At 39.0% G+C, this 18,034-nt stretch overlaps 1 protein-coding gene across 2 annotated transcripts in view; it reads right to left on the bottom strand.

Moving 5' to 3' along the window:
• The window catches only part of LOC306844005 (ADP-ribosylhydrolase ARH1-like), a gene marked incomplete at its 5' end in the record, with an annotated part of 55,786 nt that overhangs the window by 15,974 nt on the left and 21,778 nt on the right, over positions 1–18,034 (bottom strand). For both annotated transcript variants that reach the window (XM_079375800.1, XM_079375799.1), the window contains 4 exons: positions 6,138–6,404; positions 6,492–6,597; positions 17,032–17,130; positions 17,246–17,354. In XM_079375800.1, the coding sequence (XP_079231926.1) occupies positions 6,138–6,404; positions 6,492–6,597; positions 17,032–17,130; positions 17,246–17,354 (581 nt within the window). The remainder of the gene's footprint in view (positions 1–6,137; positions 6,405–6,491; positions 6,598–17,031; positions 17,131–17,245; positions 17,355–18,034) is intronic.

Below are 18,034 nucleotides of genomic sequence, written 5' to 3'. Positions count from 1 at the left end.
GGCTTTGGGACCTGGGGCAGAAGGAGAGAAGGGTTTGAGCAGTGATACATGGAATGCTGGATAGATACAATAGTGTGCTGGAGTTTGAGCTGGTAAGTGACGTCATTAATCTGCCTCTGGATGGTGAATTGACCTATATAGCGGGGACTCAGCTTCTTGCAGGGCAGGCGGAGACATAGATCCCTGGTGGAGAGCCAGATCTTGTCCCCAGGCCGTTGGAGCGACGGGAATCGGCGAAGTCCTTGTGCACTGCCTGCTGGAGCTGGACATGAGCTGAGTCCCAGACTCTCTCGCTCGGAAACAGTGATCCACAGCTGGAACCTTGGAGGGTTCCTCCGTCCAGGGGAATAGAGGGGGTTGGAAACAGAGCATGCACTGGAATGGTGTCAGCCCAGTGGTGTTCTGCTTGAGGGAGTTTTGTGCAGCCTAACAATCCTTTAACGGATTTGAATTATAGAAATGTGATAGTGTACTACGTGCTAACCATATTAAAGAGATGGGTCTTTAATCTAGATATAAACTGACAGAGTGTGTCTGCTTCCTGAACAGTGTTAGGTAGATTGTTCCAGAGTTTGGGCGCTAAATAGGAAAATGATCTCCCGCCTGCAGTTGATTTTGATATTCTAGGTATTATCAAATGGCCAGAGCTTTGAGGTCGCAGCAGACGTGAAGAACTATAGTATGATAAGAGCTCACTCAAATACGGAGGTGCCTTATAGGTAATTAGCAAGATCTTAAAATGTATAAAATGTTTAATAGGGAGCAAGTGCAGTGTTGACAGAACCAGGCTAATGTGGTCATACTTCCTGGTTCTAGTAAGAACTCCAGCTGCTGCATTTTGAACCAGCTGGAGTTTGTTTATTAAATGCACAGAGCAACCACCCAATAAAGCATTACAATAATCTAGCCTTGAGGTCATGAACGTATTTAATGTTTCTGCATTTGACATTGAGAGCATATGTCGATATTTTAAATATATATTTAAGATAGAAAAATGTAGTTTTACAAATGCTAGAAACATGTTTTTCGAAGGAAAGACTGCCAACAAAAAGTATGCCTAGGTTCCTAACTGATGACGAAATATTTAAAGAGCAGTTAAATTAAGTATTAGACAGAGATCTAGTCTATTTATAATTTACATAACATAATTTTCTAGTCTATTTAAAATAATGTTGTGGTCAATAGTGTCAAACACAGTGCAAGGTCCAGTAGCACTAATAGAGAGATACAACTACGATCAGATGATAAGAGCAGGTCGTTTGTAACTCTAATGAGAGCAGTCTCAGTTCTATGATATGGTCTAAAACCTGACTGGAAATCCTCACATATATTTTTTTTCTCTAAAAAGGAACATAGTTTTGATGATATACCTTTTCTAATATCTTTGACAGAAAAGGGAGATTTCAAGATCAGTCTGTAATTAATTAATTCTTTGGGGTCAAGTTGTGTTTTTTTTTTAAGGAGAGGCTTAATAACGGCCAGTTTGAAGGTTTTTGGGACATATCCTAATGGCAATGATGAGTTAATAATATTCAGAAGAGGATCTATTACTTCTGGAAGCACCTCTTTTAGGAGCTTAGATGGAACAGGGTCTGATTGCAAAGACACTATTTAAACTGAACTGAGCTGGATGATGACATCACTGAATTCAATAATGAAATGCCTTTAACTGAAAATCTTTTTTAAATCTTTTAATTTTACATTATTGACACACTATTTTCCTTTTTTGATATTGTGCAGTTGCTTTGACACAATTTACATTGTTAAAAGCGCTATATAAATAAAGGTGACTTGACTTGACTTCATGAAGCCTTGTAAGACTGACAGTGAGTTGGCCAGGCCGTAGGGCATGACCTGCTACTCATATTGGCCGGATGGAGTGATGAAAGCCGTCTTCCACTCATCGCCTTCCCGGATCCGAACGAGGTTGTACGTGCTCCGCAGGTCCAGCTTGGTAAATATTAGAGCTCCACAGAGTTCCTCAAGGACAGCCGGGACCACGGGAAGTGGGTACGGGTCAGCAGCTTCACAGTCTAAGAATTCAGGGTCCGGTAGTTAGTGCAGGCCTCCGTCCTTTTTACCTACGAAGAAGAAGCTTGATGTGGCGAGTGAGGTGGAAGGTCGGCTAAACTGCTGTTGTATTCCTCCATTGCCTTGCACTCCAGGATGGACAGTGGACACACTCAACCCTTAGGGAGTGTAGCTCCAGGCAGCAGGTCGATGGCGCAGTCCCATGGCCGGTGTGGAGGAAGAGGGGCTGCTGCCTGTTTACTGAAGACATCCTGGAATGCCACGTAGTAAGATGAGATCATGTGTACCTCCAGAGGCTCTGGGCTTTCGATGAGGGTTGAACAGACTTGGACGCTGCGGAACTGAATCTGAGGCGTGGGAACATTGGAAAGGCAGTTCTGGTGGCATGTTTCACTCCATCGGGTAATATCAAATGGGATCCCATCTGACTTCGGGAGAGTGTTGGGAGAGCCAGGGGCATCCCAGGATGATGTTCATGGTGGGTCCCTCCAGTACCAAAAAAGAGGTAGTTTCCCGATGAAAACAGCCCACTTGAAGGGTCATAGGGGGAGATCGGTACTTCACCCGCCCATGCCCTTGCGGTTTTCTCTGGATGGTTTCGACTGGGAGCTCCTAGGGTTGTCTTCTTCAGGACAGGTTAAGACGTTTTAGGAGTTTTACATAAATACATTCTAAGAAGGCACCGCAGATGGCAGCTATTGTGCATTGCTCTTCAGTGTTTGTACTGTTTTTGTTTGTTTTTCCAGTTTTTTGCTATTCAAATACGATCAGTTTTACCAGAGATGACCTGCTGAACATTCGGCAGAACACACCACAAAATCTTTTACCAGACTTTTGACTATTCGGACATTTTGCTGGACATTGTAGTTGGCGGAGCCGTAGCTCTGGTCAAACGCTTCAGGAGGACGCACAGACGGGGGAAGCGAGCCGGCGCGCTCGTGAAGCTTCGTCAGTGCGGTTTTACATCAATGAGAGGTGGTGTACAGATGTAACTGTGTTAAAGAAGATGTGCTATGCAGATCTAGAAACTCTCTTCATTAACTGCAAGCCGTTCTATTCGCCATGGGAGTTCTGCTCGTTCATTCTCGTGAGTGTCTACATTCCACCGCAAGCGCACGTGAGCACAGCTTTACAGAAACTCGCTGATCTGATCACAGAGAGTGAGCAACAACACCCGGACTCGGTTTTAATCATTCTCGGGGACATTAATAAAGCAAATCTCTCCCGCGAACTGCCAAAATACAGACAGCACATCACATGTCCCACCAGAGACAGTAATATACTGGATCACTGTTACACAGCGATAAAGGACGCATATCACTCTGTCCCACGAGCAGCTTTAGGACTCTCTGATCACTGTTTGGTTCATCTTATTCCGTCCTACAGGCAGAAACTTAAATCTGCAAAACCTGTATTAAGAACTGGTAAAAGATGAACTAATGAAACAGAGCGGGATTTAGAAGCCTGTTTCCCTCTCACTGATTGGACTGTTTTTGAAAATGCTGCCACCGATCTGGACGAGCTCACAGAGACTGTAACATCTTATATCAGTTTCTGTGAGGATATGTGCATTCCTACCAGGACTCATCTAACTTACAACACTGACAAACCATGGTTCACTGCAAAACTCAAGACAGTTCCGTCAGGCCAAAGAAGATGCTTACAGAAAGGGGATAAAGTCTTGTATAAACAGGCCAAATACATACTGGAAAAGGAGATCAGAGTGGCAAAGAGGAATTATTCTGACAAGCTAAAGAAAAAATTATCTTCCAGTGATCCTGCTTCAGTGTGGAAAGGTATGAAAGACATCACCAGTTACAATTCACCGCTCTGGAGAATCAACAACTGGCAAACAATTTGAATGTCTTTTACTGTAGGTTTGAAAAAAACAACCCACATCCGCCCTGAACACCTCTCCACACAACCATTAACACCTCCAGCAAACCCCCTCTCCCCCACACCTACATTTCAAATCAGTGAAGATGACAGGTCTTCAGAAAGAACAAAAGAAGGAAAGCAACAGGCCCAGATGGTGTGTCACCAGCCTGCCTAAAAACCTGTGCTGACCAGCTGGCCCCCATCTTCACACAGATCTTCAATAGATCACTGGAGCTGTGTGAAGTCCCCTCATGCTTCAAACGCTCCACCATCATCCCTGTCCCAAAGAAACCCAAAATTACTGGACTTAATGACTACAGACCTGTGGCTCTAACATCTGTGGCCATGAAATCATTTGAAAGACTGGTTTTGGCTTATCTGAAGGACATCACTGGACCCTTACTGGACCCCCTGCAGTTTGCCTACAGATCAAACAGGTCTGTGGATGATGCTGTCAATATGGGACTGCACTTCATCCTGCAGAATCTGGACAGACCAGGGACTTATGTGAGGATCCTGTTTGTGGACTTCAGCTCCGCTTTTAACACCATCATCATGGACACCCTTCAGAATAAAAAGGGTTTCTCCTGAAGTCCACTGTCATCTCTACAGTTTTCAGCGTGTTGAGCTCCAGGTTGTTGTGACTGCACCAGAGAGCTAGCTGATCAACCTCCTGTCTGTAAGCAGACTCGTCACCATCCTGGATGAGGCTGATGACTGTAGTGTCATCTGCAAACTTCAGAAGTTTGACAGAGGGGTCTTTAGATTTGCAGTCGTTCGTGTAGAGGGAGAAGGGCAGTGGGGAGAGAACGCAGCCCTGAGGAGCTCCAGTGCTGATGGTGCAGGTGTTGGATGTGAGTTTTCCCAGCGTCACTAGCTGCTGCCTGTCTGTCAGGAAGCTGGTGATCCACTGACAGACGGAGGTGGGGACGGAGAGCTGTGTCAGTTTAATGTGAAGGGTGTCCGGGATGATGGTGTTGAAGGCGGAGCTGAAGTCCACAAACAGGATCCTTGCATAAATCCCTGGTTTGTCCAGATGTTGGAGGATGAAGTGCAGTCCCATGTTGACTGCATCATCCACAGATCGGTTTGCTCCGTAAGCAAACTGCAGGGGGTCCAGCAAGGGACCAGTAAAGTCCTTCAGGTGAGCCAACACGAGCCTCTAAAATGACTTCATCACCATAGACGTTAAAGCAACAGGTCTGTAGTCATTCATACATGCTCAGTGCATATATTGCAGTATAATGAAAAATATAAGCACTGGTTTCCCATGTATGGAAATTTATTTAATATATCGCATTATATTTTGCAGCTTATTCTCATATATTTTTGGATTATAAGGGACATTGTGACAACTGAATTGAATCAACACTGAACTAACTGGAGCTGAATAAGGACATTGCTGTCATTAAAAAGGCAGCTATAAAAGCTACTGTTGAGCAGCAAACAGTCATTTGAAGCTGCTGGTGTCTCTGGAGTTCCAAGAACCCAGAGAACATGCAGACTCTCTTAAGTTGTGCATAAAGCTGCATTTCAGCCACCTCTAACCAAAGCTCACAAAGAGAAATGTTTACTAAAAACAAAAAAGGAGGTTATCTAAAAACTAACACTTTCTTCGGAAAACTAAAATCTACTTGTTTATTTTACAGAAAAGCTACTGATATGTCTTCTGTATAATAATTTAAAACAGTGTACTGCATCAAAGTGACAACAAATCTCATCATTCATCTTGAAGACCCAACTGGTAAAACTTCTGTCACAGATATTAATACTAAAAAAAAGAAAAAAAGATGGCCTTGATCATAAATCCTGGACAGCTGGAGCACCAAGATGAACTTGAAAATGTAAACTGTACCCAACTCTAAACTGCTAAATGTGGACTTAAAGGAATTTAGATATTATAGACATCAATATTGTCAATTTATGTATTGTTCTTTGAAACAATGTGTATTGTGAAAATGCTAATAATTATTAATAACTAATAATTTATAAACTGCTTCTCTATTTCTTATGTAAAGAGTTTTAAAATAAGTATAACAGTTTGCAATTCAGATGCTTTGAGGTGGTGGGCAGATTAAAAGTTTTGCATCATTGTATAAATACTTACTGACCTAACATTACATGCATTCAGACCAAAATAGTCTAATATAATCTCCCCGATAAATATCAGTCTAGCATTATAATAGAACCATATCGTCATGCATTGTGCTTTAAATTCAGCTTCTTACCATCTCCATTTTTCAGTAAAGTAATCCCAGCCACCCTCAGTCTCCGTAACAGCATATCCTGCAGACTTAACAAATGTTTTTGCGACAGGACAAGCCTCCTTCAATAAACCCAGACCCCAGGTTATGACTGGTCTTCGCTGGACTGCATAAGAGGTGAACAAGGCTGAAGCCACAGATCCAAGGAAACCGGTTGGATGAGTATGGGTCATTCTTCCAGTCTCCACAGCAACCTCAATCAGTGAGGACAGCTGATCAGGACGAGGATATCTTTGAAGTAAAGACAATTAGATATCCCCAACATTAATACCAAATATCTGTGAAAATACAAAAAAAAAAAGAATGTTTCACCCTCACCTAAGGCCAATGCACATGGCCCTCATGGCTGCCCCACAACCTTTGGCTTCTGGGTTATATTGCACCCTGTAACCCCCTTCATGGCCTGGGCGCAACTGTTTAACACCTTAAGGGAAAGAAGTAAATACAGGATATAAAAAAACAAGTTGAAATTTTTCTGTCAGCATTCTCATTTATCTTAAAGGGGTCCTATTATGCTTTTTCACTTTTTGAATTTTAATCAGTTTGTAGTGTGTATGCTTGGGCATAAACAGATCTACAAAGTTACAAATCTCAAAGTCCACTCCATAGGGAGATATTTTGTTTTTTTAAAAATCCCTTTTCAAGAACTACAACGAATGGCTTGTTTGGACTACAGCGTTGCTTTCCGGTGTTTGTGATATCAAAAAGCGGCCCATTAGAATATCATTAAAATAAATCCCACCAACGGAAATTCAAATGGTTGGCGGTTGGGGAGAACGCTTGGTTGAGCACTGCACGTTTCAAAAATGAAACCCGGTGCGGATGTTTTTATATCACTGTATTTTTGAAGGAAACCCGACTGCCTTCAGAAAATTTTGGATGCCATTTTCATTTCATCTTGCATGTAATGTTTGATGAAGTGGCATTTGTGAGCGGAGCTCTACTTTGTGTACAGCGTTACCGGGGAAACCTAGATCTCTTCCACTCCAACAGCGAGAAATTAATTTGCATATATATGCAGCCACAAATAGTGTAACTCTGTGGGACTATGGAAAAAATAAATTCAGCTGTATAAAAGTTTCACTGCAATTCATGCTATGTTAGAATTAAAGAACAACAAGCATAATACATATTACCGTTGCACTTATCTGTACATAGAAAATGTAGTTATTTTTAAGCTGTTGTTGACATCCTATCTAAAACTTGATTTAGCCAAAAAAACAACAACAAAACGTTACCACTTTAATATGTCTTGCAATATCCGTGTGTGCAAAGGTTCTGCGTGATACTCAATATTCTCGGGGTCTGAATGGATATGGCAAAATGAAAAGTGAAGTGACGTGACATGACATGTGGCCAAGTATGGTTAACCACACTCAGAATTTGTGCTCTGCATTTAACCCATCCTAAGTGCACACACACAGCATTGAACACACACACACACAGCATTGAACACGCCCGGGGAGCAGTTGGGGAGCAATATTGATGAATTTGCTGCTTTGGCAAGGGGCGGGGCAGTACTGAAACACTGTCTAAGCTGTTCACCAATCACAACACACTGGGACAGCTAACCAATCACAACACATTTCGTTTTTCGGAAGGCAGGCCTTCATCAAACCTGGAACTAATCGAGCCGTTTGTGCCAGCCTGGAGAGAGAGGTATTGTAATAATGTAAATTATGTGAAAAATAATGCGTTTTTCGAACCACCAAGCATGAGAGCATGTTCTAATACACCTCCAAATCAAAATCAACACTTTGCAAAAAAAAAAGAGCATAAGTTAATAGCCCATTTAATGGCAGCTGTGCAGCTGGTGCAGGACCCCAGCATTTTTCAATCACTCAAAATGCCATCATAAGAACACTTATTATAGAGCGTTTTACTAAACAGGGCAAATTAGAGCAAGAGCGCAATTCCAAAACAGCGCCGGTGCAACATCTCATTTACATATCGACCAACATAAAATACCAAACGCAGCGCAAATTATTGAAGTTGTGAATAAACAATAAAGAAATTAATAAGCCACAGTACGTTGAAAAGAAAGGGTTGCAACAGTTTTGATAGACTTGGTATTGCGTGACTCCTAGATGAGGTTTCCAAGTTGTCTTTTATTTCCTGAAGCAAATTAAAAATAACATGGCTTGGCAAATGATATGTTCGGATAATATGTTCTTCTGGCATTCAAAATATATTAATATGTGTGGAAAAAATCCTCTCCCTTCTACCACATGCTCTGTTCTCTGCAGTGCCTCTCCTAGCAACAAATTGCATTCATTTCAGTGCATTCAATAGTTTAAGACATGATTTTTTGGGTCGTTAAATAATGGCGCAAATGCCAGTAATTTGACGAGTGCAAATGTTAGTAAATCTCGTTGCATGATTCATGTGAATACTCTCCTACCATAAATTTTTGCGTCTGAAAGGGAAACTCCTACAAATGCATATTCAATAAGGTCAGGCACAAAAATAACTGTGCTAATTTGTTACTGCGCATCTTTAGTAAAACCTGACAGTACTATTTTAACACCAAAAGACGGTTTGCACTGGCGCAAGCTGTTACTAAAACTGGCCCACAGTGTTCTGCATTAAATTACAAATTACACTTTATCCAATTTCATTAGAATAACTGCATTACCCAAAACTGGCTTGATTATGTAGCCCTCTCACCAATGTATTAGCTAAAATTTATAAACACGTCTAGGGAAAATTCCAAATTAGTGATAACCTGGTGAAAGTCACGTTCCAAATTTACTTAGTTTGTAAAATTAAGTTAATCGTTTCAGGAATGAGAGGAACAGAAACTGTATGTATGTATGTATGAATGTACGTATTTATTCATAAATTACAAGTTTAATTATTTTATTATCTCTTACTATTAATTGGCTAAGAAATTACAATAACCAGTAAGCTGTATTCAGTAATATTTTTTCCTATATTTTCCTAATGACAATTTTATGGTTTATATAGTTACAAACACTTTTTTTCCATTTTAAGGCAGAAAATATTTATTAGTTTCTCTGCTATAATAAATTATATGTCAATTAGCACTGCATCATTCATATACTTTATTTATTTATTATCTGGAGATGACTTGAAAAACACACATAAACCATATATTGTCACAATCATGTGTTTATTGTTTTAATGTTTCATTAGTTAAAACTTTTGTTGGATCATGAGATTGTTTGTATATATTTGTGTATATATTTGTTTGTATATTTTATTGATGTAGTTACAGTCATGGCCAAAAATATCAGCACCCTTGGTAAATATGATCAAAGAAGGCTGTGAAAATTAATCTGCATTGTCATCCTTGTGATCTTTTATTTTACAAATAAATGTTTTTCTCAAATACACGTTGGACACAATTATTGGCACCCCTAGAAATTCTTATGAATTAAATATCTCTGAAGTATATTCCCATTCATATTCACAATTTTGAGCACTCCAGGGTGAATATGAACATGAAATTATCCAGCCATGGCTTCCTGTTTAGTGAAGTGGCTTAAAGAAAAGAGTTAGAGCAGTGAAAATTCCCATTTCCACCATGAGGGAATTTCCAATCAACATAAAATGTTTTACGAAACTGCCTGGAAGAGGTCGTGTGTCTATATTGTCCTAATGCACGGTGAGAAGGAGAGTTTGAGTGGCTAAAGACTCTCCAAGGACCACAGCTGGAGAATTTCAGAAAATAGTTGAGTCTCAGGGTCAGAAAACCTTTAAAAAATGGTCAAACAGCACCTACATCACCACGTTGTTTGGGAGGGTTTCAAGAAAAATTATCCTAGCTCATCCAAAAACAATCTCCAGCATATTCAGTTATCAGACATGACTGGAACTTCAAATGAGACTGGCTTCTATGGTTAGATGAAACACTCAAGCAGCAAACACTCAAGATGGCTTTGGTGAACACAGGGATAAAAAGTATCCCATATGTACAATGAAATATACTGCTGTATTTTTGATGTTGTCGGCCTATATTTCTGCTGGAGGTCCTGGACATCTTGTTTAGACGCATGGCATCATGGATTCTATCAAATACCAACAGATAAAAAATCAGTAAGTGACTGACTCTGTTAGAAATCTTATAATGGGCCATGCTTGGATCTTCCAACCACACAATAATCCAAACACAAACCTAAAAAACAACACAAAAATGGGTCACTGAGCACAAAACCAAACTTCTGCTATGGCCATTCCAGTCCTCTGACCTGAACCCTGTAGAAAATGAGGTGAACTGAAGAGAAGAAGCACCAACATGGAGCTGGGAATCTGAAGGGTCTGGAGTGATTCTGGATGAAGGAATGGTCTCTGATCTCTTGTCAGGTGTTCTCTAACCTCATCAGGCATTAAAGTAGAAAATTTAGAGCTGTTAAACTGGCAAATGGAGGTTTCAAAAAGTATTGAATAAAAGGGGTGCCGTTAATTGTGGCCAATGTGTATTAGAGAAAAAACTTTTATTTCATAATGATATTCCCCCCCATTTTAAATTCTTATTATCTAATGAAAAGTTCGATTTTTGTGATTTATTTTTTTAAATAAAAGATCAAAAGGATTAGCAATGCAGATTAATTTACACAGCCGCCTTTGTTCATATTTACCAAGGGTGCCGATATTTTTGGCCATGACTGTATGGATCATTTTGGATGATTTGCAAATGTATTTGCTGTATGTTGTTATATGTTTTGGTATATATTATTTTGAAAGATGTTTGTTGTATCTTCGTGACATTAGGTGCATTACGGTAATACATTTTAATGAGCGCAGGTGTTGCTTGGTAGCACATGGCACTGAGGAAGGGATAATACCTGAAAATGTTTTGCTCTTTTACACATTTTGCACTTTTTTGCACATATTTGTTTTTACCTCTGAGCAATAAATGAAATATGCCTCTTTGGCTGAATCTGGATGAGTGCGGATCTCTTTCATCTTTGTATTATTGTATATTTTGGATCTACGCACCTTAAGTTATTTGCCTACTTTTTACACTAAGTAAAAATAGCAGTATTTTCTTAGCGATAACTAATAATATCATAATAAAATAAAATATAATAATATTAATAATAATAATAAGATAGCTTTTTACACTGTTAAAACAGCAGGATTTTCTGCTATTTATACTACTGTTGCAAATATTGGCAAATATCTACACCTCAGTATAGTCGTACATTATGAAACAGTATGCAATAACATATTGCGTGTAAATTATAATTATAATTAAAATTATTAAATGGATGCTACATTACTGGGACAATATAAGCGCTCCCTACACCTACTCTAACCATACCCGATACTTTATTTTCAACCTTTTTATAAAAAATAAATGCCTTACTGATGTGATATGAGATTTGAAAAGGGAGAAAAAAATGTTTGACAAAAGACAGATTCAAACCCGGGTTGATTGCGTCAAAAATGAGTATGGCATGCGTTTTACCATCTACACCACTGCACACAGAAAAATCAAGGTACAGGAATGTACCTAAAAAGGTATAAATCCTTTGTCGTACTAGTAGGGTACAGCAATGTACCTCAGAACGTTGGTACATTTTTGTACCTTCTTGTTTGTACCTCTAAAAGAACATTTATGCACCCCTAGTGATAGAAATGTACCTTTATGTCCTGGTATGGTTTAAAGTTACATCCTGATATTTTTAAACTTAATTTACTTTTAATTTTTATTTTATTCCACTCAGTTTGAATTCAGGTAAAAAAATCTAACTAAGTCTTAACTACTATAAAGCTACTTAAACGGTTTGAGGAAACCGATTGTTCATCAAACTCAAAGCAATAACGTTACATAAGACTAAGCAAAAACACTGGTACAAAGAAATCATGACAAAACAGGAGAATTTTAAGTATGCTCAGTCATTTCCGGTCAATATAATTGGTTTATTAATATGTCAAATCAGCATCCCCCCTCTGTTACTGATGACTTTAACTTATTCCCCAAATCACAAGATCATATTTTCCGAACAGACGTCTAGACGTCTGAATTATTTAAATACCTAGGCTATATAGTCAAATACAAATTAAACAAGTTAGTAGCCTATAACAAATAAATAATGCATTCAATATTTTGAAATGCTTAGATTTAATTCAATAACTAGGCTACTTTAAGTTTTATCAAACACAGACCCAGTTTTATTAGTCTGAATTTAGTCTGAATCACTTAATGCACAGCTTTATTTTGACATCGGCTGGTTAGATGATTCATTTGGTTTCCACTGTCAATCATAGAAATGACTCGTGGCATGATTTAACAAATTCCCTCACTTAAATTTAACATTCGCATTTTGTCATTCCTGAAACAGAATACGTGGACGTTTGGTCATCTTAGACAAACAAAACATTTATCCTAATTGTGAATGGATTATGTAGAGAAACTGAGCAAAGGAGGCTCCTCTTACGGCACAGTACACAGACCTTGTTGCTGGTGGGATTCTCTGTGATTGAGATGAGATCAGCTGTGATTAGAAGCATATTCAAAGGCATTGTCTTGTGTCTGTCTGGTTACTGCTGTGCAGCAGGTGTTAGGGAACATTAGAGATCTTAGTCCCAATTGATAATGTTCATAGAGGGCGAGACATCATTGCACACATCTACAGCACATTACGGTTCCAACACGGCCACCAGAGCTGATCACGGCCACTCTAGTCAATGCTTTTGTTTATAGCAGCTGTGCCACGACACGTTTCAGAAGAGTCCCAGAAGCAGCTCTCCACGCTGCTTCACTAAAGATAGGTGCCCAGTCTATTTTTGATGGACGCCGTGACCAAGACGCACATAATTAGATAATTAAGGATGATTTTTAAAAGAATTAAAACAGCTACAAATCTTTTATCCTTGCCATTCATAACTACACTTTTAAGTGTATTAACTTCGCCTGTAGGCTACAGCACAACAACATAGGACAATAAACACAATTAAACCAGACAAAACATCCCTTTAGGCAACTAACCCACGGTAGAATCCCAATCAAGAAAAAAAACATAAGGAATCAAATTAAACAATAATAATAATAATAAAAAAATAATAATAATTTGGAGGACGGAACAAAACCTTGTCGGAGCCGTAAGAGGTAACGGTAACATAATGCGCTGATCGTAGGCTGCTTGTTAATAGCATAAACAGGCTTTACTCCCTTCAAACTTTAACTGGAATGTCACCGTTTCTGTTACTGCCCCTTCCCGAACAGGCGAACACGATTTTAAAAACACATTCATATTTTAGAGAATGTAGTTAATATTTGCATCATTAATGATCCATCTCATCCACCTGCAACCCACCCGCAATTAATCAGAATAATTTTTTTTATTGCCCAATCTCGTTTAATTGGGTTTATACTGTTGAAGTTAAGAGTAAAGAGTTTGTAAAGAGTTTTAGGCAAGAATGTAGTCATCTAAATTTCAAATATGCAGTTTGTTCAAATATGTGACCCTGGACCACAAAACGTCTTAAAGGAACACTCCACTTTTTTTGGAAATAGGCTCATTTTCCAACATTCCTAGAGTAATACAGATGTGTTTTACCGTTTTTGAATCCATTCAGCCGATCGCGGGGTCTGGCGGTCCCAAAATTAGCATAGCTTAGCATAAATCATTGAATCCGATTAGACCATTAGCATCTCATTATAAAATGACTAAAGAGTTTCGATATTTTTCCTATTTAAAACTTGACTCTTCTGTAGTTGTATCGTGTACTAAGACGGGCGGAAAATGAAAAGTTGTGAATTTCTAGGCTGATATGGCTAGGAACTATGCTCTCATTCAGGCGTAATAATCAAGGAATTTTGCTGCCGTACCATGGGTGCAGCAGGCGCAATGATATTACGCAGCGCCTGAAAGAAGTCCCCATCTAGGTAACTTCCAAAGTGACCGGCACTATGTTTGTGTAGTTGCTGAGTTACAGCCGGTGAGTTTAGTGGCTGGATTTACCTGTGTGCGATTAGCCATGGTTATGTGCTTTGTAAAGGGCTGTAATAGTAAGTCGAAGGTGTATTCCACCGTCATGTTTCATAGAATTCCAACGAAAAACAAGCAACAAAAGAATCAATGGCTAGCTGCTCTGAACATAGATTTGAAAACACCGGTAGAATCAATCAAGAAATGGCGTGTTTGCTCCGATCATTTTGGACCAGATGACTATTTGGAAAACATGGAAACATATAATGGGACTTCCCATTATATGTGTGTGTGTGTGTGTATAATATATATATATATGTGTGTGTGTGTGTGTGTGTGTGTGTGTATACACACATACACAAATGTTTTTGCTTTATTGTACAGTTAAATAAAAGACTGCATTCTCAATTTGTGATTCTCCTTATATTTGTAAACATCAGCTAGGCTTATGTATTTTACTAGTAAAATCTGTTGACATATGGTCACAATAAAACAAAAACAAATGTACACGTTGCCATGTTACACATTTATTTGTATAAGTTGGTAGATCATGTAAAAAAAACAAGGCTTTACATATTTCTTATGTACATGAAGGTAAAGCTTTATTTAGAAAAATGAAATGACACTGAGTGTAAGGCAGCAAAGTTCAGACATATTGCAAGAGGCCTTCTAAAACTAGTTACTATTATGGAAAAGCCTGAAAATCTCACAGGCAGATGAAATGTCTAAGCAGAATAATGTAATTACTGATAACATACTTGTAACATAACTCTCACAAGCAGAACCCAAACGTTTTACATTCACATTGTGCAATATAAAACAGAATATAGTCTTTATAGTCCACCAGAGTGCAACAATGGATTTTGACAGTAAGAAGCAATAAAAACTGAGCACTTGGAATGTAGGCCTACAGTACCTACAGCATAGGCTACTTATTGCATCTTCTGCTTCTTGAAATCCTACATAAGCTCCTGACTCTGATGGATATCTACGACGAATAGCACCAACCACACACGATGGTAATGGTTTTCGGTTGCCTCTGCCCAAAGTCTCTCCCTTCAGGGCCCACTCCATTATAACGCGGTATGACACCAACCTGTATTGACTGAGAAATAGCACATCATGAATATAAGTTTGAAAATGCATACTGACAGTACGCATTCTATATCTTGCAGTCATGCATTGTAATGATTGCAGAAATCACTTACTCTAGCGACAGCTGTCCGTCAGGTCCACTCGGTGTGGGACGTTTTTTCCAGTTTATTTTGTCAAACCGGAAAAAAAATTCGACCACTGCAGGATGCAGCATTACTAAGAGGTCCTCGGATGTTGCGATACATGCCACTTCCTCATCAGGTAGATCAACCCTTGCCATCGATGGCAACACCTGGTCCCACTCGCTACAGCACAGGCACTCACTTTCGGTCGGCATGGGCTGGCAAGCCCCACACTTGCACCACCAGTTCGAATCAGCTCTCCTCCTCTCTTCTGCCATAGACTGTTCAGCTACACTTTCCAAACTTTCCTGTCTTTCATGCTGTAAAAGTTCGTCTTCTGTGTATTCAGGTTCTGTACCAAAGGAAATGTTTTCTAAATCGTCTCTTACTAATGTCTCCATGGTTGCAAGGCACGCTCCCTGTGCAAACAGGTGGTCACCTTATACTATTAGCAGGCGCTGCGTAATATCATTGCGCCTGCTGCACCCATGGTACGGCAGCAAAATTCCTTGATTATTACGCCGGAATGACAGTATAGTTCCTAGACATATCAGCCTAGAAAATCACAACTTTGCATTTTCCGCCAGTCTTAGTACACGATGCAACTACAGAAGAGTCGAGTTTTAAATAGAAAAAATATCGAAACGCTTTAGTCATTTTATAATGAGATGCTAATGGTCTAATCGGATTCAATGATTTATGCTAAGCTATGCTAATTTTGGGACCGCCAGACCCCGCGATCGGCTGAATGGATTCAAAAACGGTAAAACACATCTGTATTACTCTAGGAATGTTGGAAAATGAGCCTATTTCCAAAAAAAGTGGAGTGTTCCTTTAAGTCACTGGGGTATATTTGTAGCAATAGTCAAAAATACACTGTATGGGTCATTGATTTTTCTTTTATGCCACAAATCATTAGGATATTAAGTAAAGATCATGTTCCATGAAGATACTTTGTAAATTTCCTACCGTAAATATATCAAGACTTAGTTTTTGATTAGTAATATGCTTTGGTAAGGACTTCATTTGGACAACTTCAAAGGTGATTTTCTCAATATTTGAATTTTTTGCACCCTCAGATTCTAGATTTTCAAATAGGTTTATCTCAATATTGTCCTATCTTAACAAACCATACATCAATGGAAAGCCTATTTATTCAGCTTTCAGATGATGTATAAATCTCAATTTAAAAAAAAATTGACCCTTATGACTGGTTTTGTGGTCTAGAGTCACATATGCAGTAAACATCGGAAACATTTTCGGAGATGTGAGCGTGTAGGGCTGTTCACGGCATGTTTGTGAGTGCTAAACAGCTGCTGATGCCTTTGAGCTCACATCTCCGAAAATGTTTCCGATGTTTACTGCATAATTTGCCACTGACTCTTATGTCTCTATAGTGGTTAAACATGAGATATTATTTGTCTTGGGTATATGTAACGGGCTATCTTTGGTCTCATTTATCTATTATTTGAGAACAAATAGTTTTGGCTGAGGGAAAAGATTTGTAACTTTCTATTTTTATGTAACTTTATCAGAGTGCGGACTTTGTACTCTTGACTGAATTGCTTAGTAACTTTTTAATGGCTGTTGTTGTTTATTAAATATTATTGTTCAAAAAATTATTTTTTACATAAATAGTATAATTTAATAGTCTTTGGCAATGAGAAACGGCGTGTTATTGATTTAGATTTTGGTTAGATGGTTACTCATGTTATCAACAGTTATAACGTTGTTGCATACCTCGAATAGTTGCTCCTCCTGGGCTCCTCCCTATCATGTCCTTCATTCCCTCCACATATCGGAAAGCAACCTCATGCAGTAGCTCCTCACCTGCTTTTCCTGCAAAGTAATGACAGCTCAAAATATTTGTTGCATTTTAGAGAAAATCTGTATCATAATTCAGTAACTGAAATTCAGTGTTATCCAATCCAAACCCCCGACCGGATGGACTAACCTGTTGCTAAAGCCTCAGCAGTTGCCAAGTGAAGCACGGTGTCATCACTAACTGGCCAATCAGGAAGCTTCACAGAGATCTTTTCCAGCCCACCTAGATTTTTCAGTTCCTATACAGAATATTATAATAGATTTGGGTGATTTCACACTAACTCATCTTAAAATGGTGGTCTACAGTTTTTTGCTGACTTAACCACTAATTCCAAAGGTTTTAGTCTGTGATTGACATAAAAATTAAGAACTCCTAATGCACCAGCAGTGGGTGAAACAAAGGGAGATCACAAAGAGAAATCCAAATCCATTCATAACTATGTTTTCAAACCTTAAAACAGATGCAAACTACAACACACACACATTTTATACTTATTTATAAAAATAAGTATTCTCAGTGAGAGTTATGTGTAGAGAGTTATGTGCAACATGTTAAACAAATTCAGCTGTGATTAAAGCTTTAAAACCTTTGTATAATCAAACAGTACATCGGCTCCTCCCGACCGCACACGCAGGTTTACAAGCCACATTTTCCTGTATTTTTCAGCCAATTTCTTGACTTTTACCCCCTTATGAACAACACATTTTCGTACACGATAAAAGCTCCTTGTGGTTTCTCGGTTTGACCGATTTGAACATCCATAAACAACACAAAACACAGGCATCTTGAGTTTCAGCAAAAATTACTTCCTGCCCTCCAGCTGAATTTCGCGCCACAGCAATGACGTCATGTGCAAACAACCTATTGCAAAAAAACCTATGGCCCCCCCCCAAAAAAAAAATTTCCCTGGGGAAGTTA

The sequence above is a fragment of the Barbus barbus genome (assembly GCF_936440315.1).
Source record: "Barbus barbus genome assembly, chromosome: 24".
Classification (NCBI taxonomy): Eukaryota; Metazoa; Chordata; class Actinopteri; order Cypriniformes; family Cyprinidae; genus Barbus; species Barbus barbus.
Note: the sequence above shows the minus strand (reverse complement) of the source record. Positions and strands in the feature narration are given on the sequence as shown.